Source organism: Egretta garzetta, unplaced genomic scaffold (assembly GCF_000687185.1).
Source record: "Egretta garzetta isolate BGI_Z169 unplaced genomic scaffold, ASM68718v1 scaffold687, whole genome shotgun sequence".
NCBI classification, from domain to species: domain Eukaryota; kingdom Metazoa; phylum Chordata; class Aves; order Pelecaniformes; family Ardeidae; genus Egretta; species Egretta garzetta.
Window position 1 is genome coordinate 352,955 of NW_009260396.1, and position 15,437 is coordinate 368,391.

Sequence of the window (15,437 nt, forward strand, 5' to 3'; positions counted from 1 at the left end):
AGGAAGGGAAGTATGCAAAGAAACAGATGGGGTATTTTAACGAGGTTTTAGGAAGCATCACCTAAAACACTGCTTGTGCATCGATGATGCTTGAGTGTTCACGACAGCCACCCCCGTGATGCAGTTGGCAGCGGGTTCCCAAAATGGAAACTATTCATCCCACTGGAAGGGCACAATGGGAAATTTCACCTTCCACTGGTGCTACGCTGAACGCTAGCTACTTAATGGCACTCAGGTTTTTTTAAAAGAACAAAATTGTTCCCTTATTGTCCTTTTTTTTTTTTTTTTTTCCTTTTGGGTTGAATTTCTGTGCTCGGCAATGGCTGCCTCTTGTTCCAGGCACACAGCTCGCCAGCCTGCTTCGATGGCAAGATGTCCCCTGGATGAACCTCAGCTCTGTAACGCTGAGAATCAGGATGGCTTACGAACAGAATGAATCAGGATGATCACAAGAAGGGAAAAACACTCCACTTTTCCTTCCATGCTATGGTCTGATTCATTCTGTCAAAGCCCAGTCCAGCAGCATCTGTTCACAGAGCAGGCAGAAAAGAGTCCACAAGCGATCGCAGAATCACAAGCAGGAAGCAAAAAAGAAGAGCTGTGCGCTCCAGCCTCTATGGTCAAAGGCCTCGTGGTGGTCAGGGTGCTGCCTCTCCACTGCTGGACGTTACTTGAAAGTGGCATTAAACGCCCTGCCGATGATCAGTCTGCGCACTTCACTGGTGCCTGCCCCTATCTCATAGAGCTTGGCATCACGCAGGAAACGCCCCATAGGATAGTCATTGATGTAGCCGTTCCCACCTGCAAGCAAAAAGATGTCCTGAGTCATTTCTGGCTTCAGGGGCTGAGGGCGGGATAGGAGCGAGCGCTACTCTTGCACCGTGCTTGGCTCTCTCCAGCAATTGCTCTGAGAAACAAACACTGCCAGTGACTTACCCAGGCACTGAATCCCATCCAGAGCCACCTGGGTAGCACACTCTGCTGAATACAGGATCACTCCGGCGCAGTCCTACGGGAGAGTCACGATGATGACAGAGTCAGCAAAGGTGTCACCTGCCCTTCTCCAATCTCTGTGTTGCTCTGACCTTTCCATTACTCCACAGACATCTGCTAACAAGCCTAAAATACTTGATCACAAAGGCACAGGATTCGTTCCCCAGTGAGCAAGAAACTGAGGCAGTCTTTCTGTCGCTACAGAACACCTGTGTCAGGTCTGTAAAAGCCACATGAAGAGAGGAAAAGGGGGAAAAAAAAAAAAAAAAAAAAAAAGGAGTGCAGCAGGGGAGCTGGTCTCTCACGAATGCACATCATTCCCATAGGAGACCGATGTGATTTGATTTGGGATGCAGGGCTCTGTGCTCCAACTGTTAAACACTCGGTCCCCTCCTTTGATAGAGGTGTGGTGACAGTGCCGATTGTGGAGATGACAACACCTCGGAATGACTGCTACAGCCCCTTAGGATAGCCAGGATATTGTGTTTGGGCTGCCAATAAACACCTACTGATGCTGCTAAATCTGTTGCCTTGTAGAACAAGGCTTTCTTTTTCTTTGGGGGGGAGGAAAAAAAGCACTTAGGACTGTGAGCGAGTCGTTTTAACCTGAAGTACAGAACCCGCACCCTGCTTGTGACCCAAAGGGAAAGGAATTCCCCCAGCAGACAAGTCCAGGTGGAAGGGAGCTCACCTTTGCATTGAAATGGCCCTGGTCACAGGCCTTCGCCACGTTGTAGACGTACTGCCGACAGGCCATCAGCCGCGTGTACATATCGGCCATTTTGCCCTGCATGAGCTGCATGCCACAGAAGACAAGAGAGACAGTAACGTGAGCGAGGGGAAGATTATTTTCTCTGCACAAGCGCTGGGAATCCCCATTCCCCAAGCCATCTCAGAGACAAACGAGAAGACATGGATTCAGCAGACATATGAGGGAGCTGGAGGTTGTGTCAATTCACAAACGCCCAGACGTCAGCCGCAGTCCCTCACCCACCAACCCTTTCCCCTTCTCACCACAGCATGATATCATGCAGCCCCCGCACAAACTCCAGGCAACCTTCTCCAGGCAAAGCCCTCCCACGACCGAGCTCTTTGCCTTCTCATTTTTAAAGAGTAAAGCAAGACGACAAAAATTTCTAATTCCTTTTCTGCCTCACCTGGAAGTGGCCAATTTTCTGTCCAAATGCTTCTCTTACATGCAGGTATGGAATTGCGTGGTCAAGAACAGCTTGCATGAGCCTAAAAAGTACAGATATGCAGGGAAAGGAAAAGAACAGAACTATTAAATAATAATAATAATTAAACCTTGGAAGCGCAACCTAAGGCAAAAAGGTTCTCATACCTGAAATAATATGCTGCTGTCTTCCTATAGCTCCACTCAAACAATGCTAAGAATAAAATCCAAAGGTCCCATTTTTTCTAGTCCCTCATGCTCTACATATTGCTCATTTGGGACATCTTGTGGTAAGGCCTTACCTTCTTAATTCAGGGGACTGAGAGGAAGAGTTGAAGAGCTTTCTTACAACTGTAGCCAGGACAGTTTGAACTGCCTTGCGTCTCCAGAGACCACCAAGTCAAGGACTACTAGCCAATACCACAAAAAAGCATAGGCAAGAGCAAGAAGGGTGAAAAATCCTCCTCCTGCTTTGTGGAAGATGGTCTTTCCACATGAGGATTAGTACAGAAAGACCACTTGGGAGGACAAAAGGACCGCAGGGTAAAAACAATTAGCGGGGAGCTTAAGGACTGAGTAAGTGAGGACCAAACCCTTTACCCAGCCCAGCGGTCCTGCTGCATGAAAGTCTGGATAGCGTTTAAGATTTTAAGGAATCAGTAACACAAATGAGCTGGTTATTTCCAGCATAATACCCACTGCGGGGATAGACAAGCAAGGAACCAGGGACCAAGGCTGATTTACTCTCTCAGGAAATGTTTAGGTCAAGATCAATAAAAGCATGCTGTGGAGGGTCTGTGGCCTATGCTATGCTGAAAGGCAGAGATTTGCAAACTAACTTTCCGGCATGGCTTTTTCTAACACTTGCCCCTCAGAGGATGTTCCACATAAATGCTTTCAAACTGGAAAAAACTGCCTGAGGAGCGGAGGGGTGAGGAGAGCTAAGGGAAAAGGTGGAGCACACACAGAGCAAGCTGTGGCTGCCTGGGGGTGCTGAGCTGCATACCCTCCGGCAGGAATCCATTGGGGCAGTGAGCAGCTACGACACAGCCAGACCACCCAGCAGCTGTGGGACCTCCCTGCTCCTGCCTCTTCCTCCTCGGCTCTCTCCCTTCCCACAGCTCTGACCCAGCCACCTCCTCCCAGCCTCTCCTTGTCGCTCAGAAGCTGCCCCAGTATCTCAGTTCTCCATCCAAGATGCATCCTACTGAGAACTGCAACCCCAGTGGGAGACCTGCTGGGCTAGGTGATCGTGAAGGATCCTTCTGGCCTTAAAATCTATAATTATAAAGTTGACAAACCCTTACCCCAGCGGCCCGCCAGAGAGCACGAGTCTTTCCAGGTCCAATCCACTCATCAGAACATAGACTCCTTTGCTCAGCTTCCCCAAGACATTTTCAGCTGCAATTGGCAAAGGAAAGTGATTTACTTTTGGGCAAAACTAAGACAAGCTGTTGTCTGAAGGCCTGTGCTTGCTGGGCAGAGGATGCAAAGTTTCAGTCCCTTCTTTTTGGCTTGAGACACAAACCTTCAGGATGAGCTAGCTAGACAGGCGCCAAGTTTTGATATATACTCCCTACCACTGAAATGTCTTTTCAATCCAACCAAAGCCGAAAAGCAAAAGGCAGTAAAGGATTATAAAGTGCATCTACAAGCACTGCTATTCTCTTGCCTGTTTTCTAAAGAGTAAGGTGCTCTCCAGAGATCTTCCAGCTCCGCATTTGTACCAACAAGAATAGGAGACTTAGTAGCCTGGGAGGAGAAATCCCCTTCCCCATCCCATTAGTTTGTATCTAACCCAAACTGACAGCATTACCATCCGATGCCTACCGAGTGTGTGTTTGAAATGAACGTAAATCCTGGCGTGAGATGCTTGCGTCACACCTCTGAACGTTCCCAATGCAGGAACCCAAGCTTACACGGGCAAGCAGTCAAAGCTCACCACTTATCACATGTCGCAGTGATGTGTATTAGTCTCCTGAGTTTGGAGAATACAAACAGACGTTATCCTCCCTTCAGTGAGGGGGGCTGAACAGAACATTGCAGTGGTTATAAATGTTTTAAAGAGACAAATATTATTTCTGTGAAAGCGGAACGGGAAAATAGCCACATTAGATAATGGGCTGAGAAAAAAAAACCCAAGAAGCTGTTTCACTTTGTGACAATCTAAAGCACGGGGTGATGTCAACAAGTATAAAAAGAGAAGCAGGAACAAAAGGCTCATCTCAGCAAGGCTGTACTCTTACAATCAGGAGAGAATTTAAACCCTAACAACTGCGCTTTGTAGATGGACAGAGATTATCCACTGATCACGCCATACAGGAGAACTGACATATACTTCAGGCTTTGGTCACAAGAGATCTGAGAGGTGTGATATGCAAAGTGAAAATGAGACAGGACTTGGACACACGCAGATAGTCTCCTGAAATAAATAATCTGGTTTTCAGTGGCAGAAGCTCATGGACTGCGTGGTCTCCTGCTTATTGAAAAGCATGCTGATGTAGCATATGGAGAAGCGCAGTCTCTGCAGAGCCATCATCGTGATACTGGAGCTAGAAAGAGGAAGAAGAAGAATGAAGCTTGGCTTTCAGAGAAAAAGCTCAAGAGTCCTGCAGACAAGCAAGAAAAATACTAATAGCAAACATTACTTTGAAGAACAGAACACAAACGCCAGCATCAGTAATAATAAAGTGACAAAGCTGTTCGTGAGTAATGACATCTCACAGCTAAAAAAGGACCGAATAGCCAGAACGCTTTCCTGTACGCCCAGGGAAAAGGGCTGGATGGGTATGTGGTGAGCTGAAGGATCATGTGCTGACTGCACAAGGGGGGCAGACCTGCTGGCTGTGTATCACAGCAAAAAAGGGAAAAAAAAAAAAAAGCACTGGGGCTCTGAACCAACTTTTACCAACGTAACACAACCAAATGACTCCAAGGCCACCACTTACTATGAGGAAAAACACCAGCCACTCAGCGGAGTATGGCTGAGTGTGAAACCCACGTGTTTGAAAGTGGATGGAATTGCAGTGCTAGAGGACATCTTGATCTGAGAGAAAGATCCTGCAGGCATACGAAATGGCATCAAACTGGTACAGCTTCCAAGGCAGAAGATCAGAAGCAGCATTAAAGGCCAGAGTGCAAAATGTGTTAACTTCCAACATTGCAGGGATGTGCTTCTCCGAGTTATCAGAAAATGGAAATCCCGTTACCATGAGAACATGCTGTTCTGTACGGACGAGTACCCAGGAGATGATCTGAAGTCTGGGCCACTGGCCTTTCTGATTTCAGAGTGTAAGGATCCAATAAAGTTAGAAATGTCATGTTTCAGCTGAAACACTTCCACTTACTGCAAAGCCGCTTTTGGCAGTGTACAGGGAGCAGAAGAGTTACTTGCTCTGCAGATACACAATTAGGATTTTCATGAGTTGAGGGAAGACATCTCCACTTGCTGTACAGAGGCTGTAATTCTTCTATCAACAAAAATAGCCACTGGGGTAACAAAACCAGCCATTCAAGTGGCCCCTGCTGTACTAACTAATGGGGGAAAGGATGTCCATTTTCAGGGCCTGACCCCAAAAGAACTCAAGAAATGTTACAGGCAAACCAGAAGTCTGTTGGACAGTCTCCAGTAAGTTTGAGGGGGGGAAAAGCCCAAACAAAACAAAACTTCAAGACAAATAAACAAGCCTTCCTATATAAAAGACAGGGAGCTCTAATGGAAAAACACAAGTTTCTTTGGAAGCCTTACCTAGGCTTTGCAGAAGCAGTGGTTAAGAGTTAGGTCCATGAGGGTGAAACAGGAGTGACCTAACGAGGGATGTTCTCCTTCACTGCAATCCAGCAGATTGCACTTTTCCAGTTTCACCAGCTCTCTGGCGAGGCTGCCAAAGAGCAGATAACCATCTGCAAAACCCTCTAGGTCACAGTCTCAACGTGCATGCAATTAGTGATCCAATTTATCTGATCAAGAAGACAAGAAACCGCCACATGCATACTGCCACGATTTGAACCCAGCTCACCGGGGATCTTGCAGTCTTCAAAGATCAGTTCACAGGTATCAGAGCCTCTCATTCCCAGCTTGTCAAGCTTCTGGGCTGTGCTGAAACCTGGCATTCCCTGCAAAGTCAAGACAGTAAAAATACATTTCATCTCTCAATTCTGACAGACTAAATAAAATCACCAGAGATCTGTGAAATTTCCCTGACCGCATGAATCATAGAATGGTTTGGGTTGGAAGGGACCTTAAAGACTGCCCAGTCCAACCGCCCTGCCATGGTCAGGGACACCTTCCACCAGACCAGGCTGCTCGAAGCCCCATCCAACCTGGCCTTAAACACTTCCAGGGATGGGGCATCCACGACTTCGCTGGGCAACCTATTCCAGTGCCTCACCACCCTCAGAGTGGTCCCCATGAGGACTTCTACCCCATGAACACGTGTAGGGTACCAGAAGGGAGTCAAAGCGCTCTGCCCACGCTGGGAACCAGAACGGGTGTCAGTGTAAGTGCAGAGGAAGCAAACGAGCAGAGAAACACACACACGCAGGGGCACATATGAACAGAGTGCATCCGTTTTCTAATGCACATAAATATAAAAATAAATAAATTATTTGGACAGCTGCATACACTGGCTCTCCCTGAGTAAGGGTTGCAAGCTTTGCCAGCAACTGAACGATTCTAATTGCTAAGTCAGGTTAAGTCCATCAGAAGGTTTACTGTTCTCAGAGATTTTATATTTCTGGTACCATTGACTTTATTACAGCTTCCTGTCTTCCTTGTGGTGACAGAAGTGTGCATAGCACAGCCTCAAATTAAAGTGAAAAGGGAAGAAAAAACCCGGTAAGATTTCTGTTTTCCAAGCACTCCCTGCTGACCAGCCCGTTTCTGCTCCCTTTGGCCTGCTCTGCTTTGCATCCATGTTGGGGTCATCTCAGGATTCCAAAGGGGCAGTGCAAGAAAATGGGGAAAGAAATTAATAGAGCTATTTTAATGTCTGGGCTTAACCCACCCCCACCCCAAGTTAGATAATGGGATAGTAGGATGTATTTACAAGGCCTCCAATATCTCTGACAATTTTTGGCAACACACCTAATATAGAGTCTTGTCCATTCTCTCCACATTTCTAGCCCAGAAGACTGGCTGTATGCTTCAATACCAAAATTCAAGAGTGCCCGGCTGACAGCGCAACACACCATGTCACTTGGACAGAGGACCAGTTTCATGGCTTATAAAATTCAGGCAGTAAGCAGTTTGTCTTTGAGCAAGGGGCTGGCAGTTACAAAGAGTAAACTAGCTGGCTTTTAAGTGAGCCAGTTAGGGTGAAGGAGTTAGCTTTAAAAAAACCCCACACTGCAATAAGCTTGTGAGAATTATTAAACCTACCCTCTCCACAATGAACGCAGTTATGCCTTGGGAGGCTGGAACAGCATTAATGTCAGTTTTAGCATAAACGATGAGAACATCTGCATGTGGCCCATTGGTGATCCAAAATTTGTTCCCATTCAAAACAAAGTAGTCTCCTAGAAGCAAAGAGCTGCAGTCTGTTAGCTCACAGAGCAACATCTATATCCTCCCTCCATTTACGTCAAAACAGGCTTCCAAGAACGTTCTTTAAGACCCCCACAAACAGCATGCACAAAACCCCTTCCCAAGTTCAAGAAAACTGATTTCCTTCATTTCTGCAGTCCAAAGACAGTTTAACAAATGCCTGACAAACTAAGGCACCTAGCACTGGTTCCATAATACCACCAACCACCATAACCAGAAGTCCACTTTTAGACCTTCAACCACGTATCTTCATGACCTGGCTTTACCACATGTTGAATCTCCTGGGAGGCAGCACAAGCCTGCAAACACGGCCTGGTGTACCCAAGACTAAGCACTGTATCTCAGTGGTGTTGGGGAGGTTAGTCTAAATTTACAGGAGACCTTATTTACATCGGTTATCTATCCAGGCAGTACACAACAGGCTTTACCTTTCTTATCTGCTTTCAGCTTCATGGACACAACATCCGATCCAGCATTGGGTTCGCTCATTGCTAAGGCTCCAATGTGCTCCCCGCTGATTAGCTGGAAGAAAAGGCAAATGTAAGAAAGGGAGGAAGAACAGTAACATTGCTTCTGTTCCCTCTTTAGCCTGCCTTCCATTTTTTTTTTTCCTGCACGGAATCTCCACAGTAGCTGTCCTATGCAAGAACTGCAAACGAGAGCTGCTGTTCCTGGCAGAGTCCTAGCAGGGAGCTCCCTTGTGCTGCTCTGCAGAGGGAACAGAACCAAATCACAGTGGGATGAGAAGGATGACTCAACTCACGTCCGAGCTCGATGAGTACAGCCCTCCAGGAAGGTGCCAAAAGAACCATGCAGGCAGCCATATGCCTTTCACAAGCTCCTTGTTCTGCACTTCATGACTGCCCTTTAACAGTTCTTGTTTATGTAAAACACAAAAGGCCAACGAGGGGGATGAAAAGAGATTGCAAAGTTCTTAGCAATGTTCTCACAGCCTGGTCCCCACACACTCACACTACAATAGCAGATGGACACCCTCCCTCTGTGCCTGCTCATACCAGGCGCTGACATAGCTGTTGCTTCCTCTTCACTGTTCCTCTCATCCTGCCCTTTTCTCCTTGCCTTTTTTTTTTTTCCCTTGCTGTGCACTTTTATCTGTCATCTTCTCCTCCTTTTGGTCTCTTATTTTTTTAAAAACAGACCCAATGCTTAAGATACATGTTCAAGCAATTCAGTCCATTGGTGCATTTCTACAAAAGTCTTCATGGTACGCTCAAAACTAGTTAAAAGTACCATTAAGTACTCTGACATGAACCAAAACAAGTAAGAACCAAAGTGATCACACATCCCGTATTGAAAGGCAGTGAATGAGGGCATTAAAATACACCTGGGCAGCAGTGAGGACAATTGAGGGTTACATATCAGCAGGTTGCGCAATGCTTTGAGGAAGTGACACTGTACTTTGCATGCGGTTTAAATCAAGTTTCTTGTGCTGATAATTTCGCTGATAATTTCAGCAGCTGGGATTCCACGTACAGTTAAGTTTTTCCACGCATTTAAACACTGAAATCTGTTTAACATGCTTTTGAGTCACAAACATCGATGCCCCAAATGATGAAGTTTCACATGTAGTTAGTTAGCACAGGCAAACCAAGCATTCGGGCAGTGAGAAATGGAGAATATAAAAAAGAAAAGCCATGAGCTTCCTTCAGAACTCTCAAAACAATTTGGGAAGCTAGAAGAATATCATCCAGCGTCACCTCAAAGCCTCATTTAGTAACACAGCTCCAGAGAGCTAGACTATGCTGCCTACAAACATGGACCTCGTCGCAGGCTGAGGTCAATATGGATTAATAGGACAAAAATTAACAAGCTGGAGAAGGGCAACTTTGGCAAGTACGATATTTCCTAAAGGCTAGGCGGCTGCAATTGGCTGGTGCTTAAAGTGCTACACACTGTGGAAGACACTCGTGCAGCCAAAACCCAAATGCTTTCCAGCTTCCCCCCCCTCTTCCAGCAACAAACCTTGGGCAAGTACTTGTTTTTCTGGGCCTCGTTGCCGTTACGCACTAGCTGGTTGATACAAAGGTTTGAGTGGGCACCGTAACTAAGACCAACAGATGCTGACGCGCGAGAAATTTCCTCCATCACCAGCACATGGTCCAGATACCCCAAACCAGATCCACCGTATTCCACTGTAAAGAGAAGAGAAACCTCACGTCAACCACCATGGAGCATATCACACATGCACAAGATCCCTAGGGCCAGGCTGAGTCTTGAATGAGATCCAAGACATTTACAAGAGAGCTTCTAGTTTTGACTGACACTGCCCCGAGCTGGACACCTCCAGCTTTCACCAGTCTCTCTGAATTTCAGTTTTCTTATCTTAAAGGCACAGTGATGTTACTTCTTCAGCATCATCAATAATTTACTTTTCCAGCATAGTTTTATACATATAGCACGCATAAGGATACATCTAAAACTCTCCTGACACTTGCACAGTAGGTCCTCCTTGTCAACCATCCTTAAGGGCAACCTTAATATTAACCTGCCCGCTGCAAGCAGTACTGGAGCGTGATTGCTTTGTACTGCAAGAGGTGCAAGAAAAGAATCCTGCCAGACAACTTCTCAAATAATACAAACCACGGTGTGATTTAGGATGATGCTGCCCTTTCAAAATTACTCTTTAGATACGACATGCCTGTATCATTCCATGGTAGCTACGTATTTGCATTTCTTAACTGAGCTCTTTATAAAATAAATGGAAAATTACATCAAAGCAACACAGATTTCTTAGTCCTAAAAAGAAATCAAAAAACACTTATTTAAAACTCTCCCTTAAAAGACTCAATCCACTGGTGCCCAAATATGCCATTTAATGGAGCATATGCCCTCATAAGATTTGGCATTACCTTCACATCCTTAATCCCAATCTCCACCTCCTACAACAAAACCAGTGCCAATAAAGAAACTGCACATAGCTCTATGATCAAAAATAAGGCAAAAAATTCTGGGCATTGGAGGGTTTGAGAGGTAAATCTTTGGGGAAATCAAACAGGACAGGACTCATGAGGGGATGGCTTATTTATAGTGTGGGAAACTGCTGTAAGCCTCAGGCACAACATCAAAGAAGAAAGAAGGTAAGAGTGAGAAAAAACAGGAGCAGCAGTAAATTGGGAGGAGTAAAGAGAAAGAAAGCAGAAATACAGACTCTTTCAAGCAGACTCAGTGCCACTGAAAGAAACGCAGCGGCATTATTTCAACGCATTGCTATTCAGCTTGCTTCTGCAGAAGCCTTTGCACACGCACATCTAGAAACACAGACTTTACGATGGGGAAATAAAGGCCCCATTGGCTGCTTTTCTCCACTAAGGGCTTCTCCTCATTACACTGTGTTAGTGCATTCAGCATGACCATAGCAGCCTCAGTAATCTATAACATTAATCAAAACACTTTTCAACTAACCTGGACAAGGCTGAATAAGATTTACCCTGATTTTTTCTGACTGGTTGGATGTGGTCAGCTCTCCATTAGTTATCACCGCTTTTCATAGCATTGTTTTACACCCTCTAACTTCTATTAGAGATGGATGTTTCTTCTAGGATACTTTTATCTATAGCCCTCGTTCTTCAAAACTTGCAGCAAACGCTTCATATTGCAGAAGCGCAAACACGTTCCAGTTGCATACGTTATATCTGGAGAAACCATTTCTGAACAGTACTTTTAAATTGTAAAAGGTATTTTGTAATCGCCCAGAAGCCTAACAAGGAAGAAGGATTCCAATTCAGTGAAGAACAAAAAAGTTGCCAAAGAAAGATTTGAAAAAGATATGAAGATAGGAGCTTCTGGACAAAATGGATGCCAGATCACAGATGAGGCTGCTAGGAGCTGGAAAGGGTGAGTTTAAGTTGTCTCTCTTTTGTTTGAAGAATCACCCACCAGAAGGTAAAAGGTGGGAACAGACTTACCAGGAGCCGTGATCCCCAGAACTCCCAGTTCCCCAAGTTTCTTCCAAAACTCCTACAAATACAGAACAAGCAATCAGTCCAGATTCACAGCCAGGGCATCAGCACAAGAAGTTTTCCCAGGTAGCTCACAAGCCACACCAATTTACCTTACTCTTGTGATATCTCAGAGATAAATACATCGATACCTGGTCCTCCTGCAGCAGCAGCTCCATCCTTTGGACTAAGAACCCCCTCAAACGTCAGGACGTTATGCTACACATGGGAGTAGTCTGCTGAATTCAGTGACAGCTGACAAGCCTAAACTTAACTCTAGAAGGACAGGTCCTAAGAATTAACTCATTGCCCAGTTTAAGAAGAATTTTGATGAATTCAAACCTCCCATTAATTTCAAAAACTGTATTTCTAGGCTTTATCTCTTGCTAAAGATAATTTAGGATTTTACAACTTAAATTTATGCTTGCCTTTTAGCTCATGCACCCTTGTCACTGTGCTTTGGCAGCACCGTGCATCAGCCTGTGGTTGCTGCGGTGGTTAATATAAGTTATCCGTGACTGAAACCCTGGAAATACTTAGAATTGCTATTAGCTGGCAGTTTAACTCTTCTAGTAAAACAGCTGCTGATGAGGCCTCCTTGGGGGAGATTAAAAAATGGGAATTTTATTTTTTTTTTTTTTACAGCTGGGGTGCTGCCCACCTTGCAGGCTGTACTAGAAAAGTTACAAAAGCTGACCGCAACAGAGAATTTGTGAGCACTTTGGACTCGCGAAGCCAATGGAGCTGAACACACAAAGGCCACTCAAGTACAGAGCCTGTAGGTTTTCAAGACTGCCAGGACACCTCACACACTTGGGGCCTGGACAACATAGTTGGACACCTACACCGCAAAGCTCATCTGCTAGGGGACAAGCTGTCCTCCGTGACCGCTGACTCCTCCATTACCCAAATTTATCCTTCTGGCAACACCACCGCTCAAGTGACAGCCACATGATTCGAGGCACGTGCACCAGCTGCGTCTGGCACACGGCATCGTGGAGTAAGAGGGGAGCTATGACATAATGCAGTAGCAAAGGATGTCACCAACAAGGACCACACGTACACCAGAGGGGTCATCTCTTTGCTGCCACTTCAGCCTGCGGCCTCTCCTCCGCTACACGATGGACACGCAGGTGAATGCTCGCCGCACTGCCCCAGCATCCAGCGATAAGGTAATTACCAGTGAAGAGTCTCCGGAGACTTCAAAAAGTATTATTCAGTACCTCCGGATGACATCTGGCGCAGCAGACTAAATTTATATACTTAACTTCAAAGCCACGCATATATCCCTGAAAATGTCAACATCAGAGCTGTGGGAAATCCTAGCAGATGTTCTGAGCTTTTTAAGTCGTGCAGAGCTTATGCAAACCAATAGTTAGATCTCTCATTTTCATCAATCAAAGCACCCCGTTGCACAGAATTTGTTGTTTTTATTAAGAAGGCAAGTTTCAGCTTGATGGTCAAACAACTCCACGTTACAGCATTTGCACACAATATTTTCACAACGGATTTGAGAGGAAACTCGGATGTCCAAGAAACGGTCCTAGCTCAGAGAATACAAAGCACGTATTAGAGAAGGAGTCTGAACAGAGCCAAGCAGAAAAACCACAATGAGAATCCAAACAAGACCACTATCAATGCATTTTTTTTTTTTAATTGCTAGGTTCTGCCCCAGGTTGCTGAAAGCTGTTAGCAAAAGATAAAACAGGAAATAAAAAAAATTTTCTCTACGGCTTTCAAGTTTGAAAAGTTAACGCATATGTTCCTGTGGTGTGGACTGAGATTCTTTGTCTGGGCTAACGTACAGATCAAAGTACAGACAGGCTTTCACTACCATCTATTTTAAATGCACACATGAAATACTTGCCCGCAAGTCTTTGAATTCATTTTCCTGGTCAATCTGTTGGGCCTTCGGAGCCAAATGCTCTTGACAGAACTTTGTCATGGTCTGTCTAAGCTGGGAAAAGAGACGAGGAGAAACACATACATTACATCTCACGAATAATCAAATCATTGTTGTCTTCCTTAGGATACTGCCAACATCCCCCTGCCAGGCAATTCAAGAACTCCAGGATCCCAAACCCAGAAGCACAAGACCCTAAGGAAATTGATGTTTCAGGTGACCAGCTGAAAGACCACATGAAAGGTCCTTTTGCCTTTTAAAGAGAAGATACTGATGCATGGGTGCTCCTCTCGGCATTTAACCTTGCAGTCATACCCCAGCATGAGAGAATGCAACTTAACCACTGCCCGCACTAGGGCATCGGGGCATGGTTTTGGTCAGGAAGCTTTGAAAGCTGATGAACAGCCCTTATGATGTCTTAGCCCCATCCAGTAGCTGCTTATGGTTTCATTTAATTATATGCAGATGCCTGTAATAAGCATGCATGCTAATTAAAGTGTGTTAGTCTATCAAACTGGAACTACATTAGCTACCCAACTATTTTCTTCAGAGGGAAAATTTGATCAGGCAAGCACACTTGTTGCTCCAAGTGTTAAAAAGTGTCAGATTCTTTTTCTAAACTTTAAAATCTCAGTACTTACACACATGCATTCTGCAGCAGCCTATACACATACTAAGAAAACATAACCATATCTTTTTAAGCTTTTTTAATATAATGATTTAAAAACTTTGTCTAGATATTATGGTAGAGCTTACCAATACCATTTTTCCTTTTGGTTTTTTATTCCTACAAATTAACGCTGGCAAAGGAACAGTCGTAGAGACTGAAAGCCTCTGCTGCATAACCAAACCCTGCAGAAAGGGGAGAAGCAGCAAACCAAAATATGCCCAGGTTTCTCTGCCCTTCTCTGAACCCGCCAACCAAAGCAGCCTCTTTTTTCACAATTACAAAGATACGCTGGTTTCCACGGCCACCCAGACCTTGGATTCCAGAACCAGCAAGCAGGTTTCACCCATGTTGATTTTTTTTTTTTTTTTTTTAAGTTTTTAAACATTCGACAGGTTTCCACTGTTAGAAAGTTGACAGCAGGAAACTGAAGCATAAAACTTAAAACAAAAAAAGAACTTGAAGTCATAATAAAAAAAAAAAAGGAATCTTAATCAATTAGAGACTGAGGGACAGACATCCCTAATACTCTAAGCTTGTTTATAAGTTACAGTGCTGTTAATTCACTGCTTTGCTACCACTACTGAAGATTTATTTCTGAGCATTTTCAGCTTTTCCACCAGATAGATATGAACTACAAGAACATTTTCTTCCTTTGACCACCTGGTGAACGTAGAAGTGCAAAGAAACATCACGTTAATTTGAGTTGGTAAGGCCACAAACCATGAACACAACCCTGGTAACAAATAACTCTGTAGCAAGGAAGAGGTGAGAATGAAGAAGTTTATTTTGCACATCCGCATGCTTGCACTGTCATGGTTACCTAGAAAGCAAGGCTATAGCTCCAGACCCAAGAAGCACCAAGGAAAAGCGTGTCCTTGGCATAGGCCAGCCTGGACCAGCCCTCTGCAGACAAGACCCTTCACCCCACCCCCCGGGGTGGCGGGAATGAGCCCTTTGAGTGCTCTCGGTAGGCTGCTGGGGAACACGGTAAAGCAAAGAACTATTATCCTAAAGCTTAGCCCCCACCCCCATGGCGCAAAAGAAGCTGGGAAGAGCCGCCACGCTTCTTTCGGGCAGACCTGACGAGACCCGATGAGTTTGTTTCTTTGGCCATTTTGGATCACCATTTCTGCTCAGGCAGGCCCGATGCGAAGGCAGGGCAGTGTTTCACCGTGCGGAGGCCCCGTCCCCCG

The 15,437-nt window shown here is 45.2% G+C and overlaps 1 protein-coding gene across 1 annotated transcript; it reads right to left on the reverse strand.

Moving 5' to 3' along the window:
- Nucleotides 1-6: 6 nt before the first annotated feature.
- On the reverse strand, nucleotides 7-13,625 carry IVD (isovaleryl-CoA dehydrogenase). The gene is made up of 11 exons (XM_009643070.2): nucleotides 13,539-13,625; nucleotides 11,639-11,690; nucleotides 9,696-9,865; nucleotides 8,141-8,234; nucleotides 7,548-7,684; nucleotides 6,187-6,283; nucleotides 3,475-3,568; nucleotides 2,151-2,232; nucleotides 1,685-1,789; nucleotides 937-1,009; nucleotides 7-801 (listed from the first exon to the last, which is right to left on the reverse strand). Exons 1-11 carry the CDS (start codon nucleotides 13,614-13,616, stop codon nucleotides 668-670), a joined length of 1,116 nt encoding a protein of 371 aa, XP_009641365.1. The 5' UTR covers nucleotides 13,617-13,625; the 3' UTR covers nucleotides 7-667.
- Between the last annotated feature and the right edge of the window lie 1,812 nt (nucleotides 13,626-15,437).

Bases quoted from the DNA above. Each gene is read 5' to 3' on its own strand.
- IVD (XM_009643070.2), bottom strand. From the start codon at position 13,616: ATGACAAAGTTCTGTCAAGAGCATTTGGCTCCGAAGGCCCAACAGATT. The intron at 9,866-11,638 runs GTAAGTCTGTTC...TTCTCTTTACAG, and splicing joins TCTGGGGATCACGGCTCCTG to TGGAATACGGTGGATCTGGT. The intron at 1,010-1,684 runs GTGAGCTCCCTT...ACTCTCCCGTAG, and splicing joins AGGGCCATTTCAATGCAAAG to GACTGCGCCGGAGTGATCCT.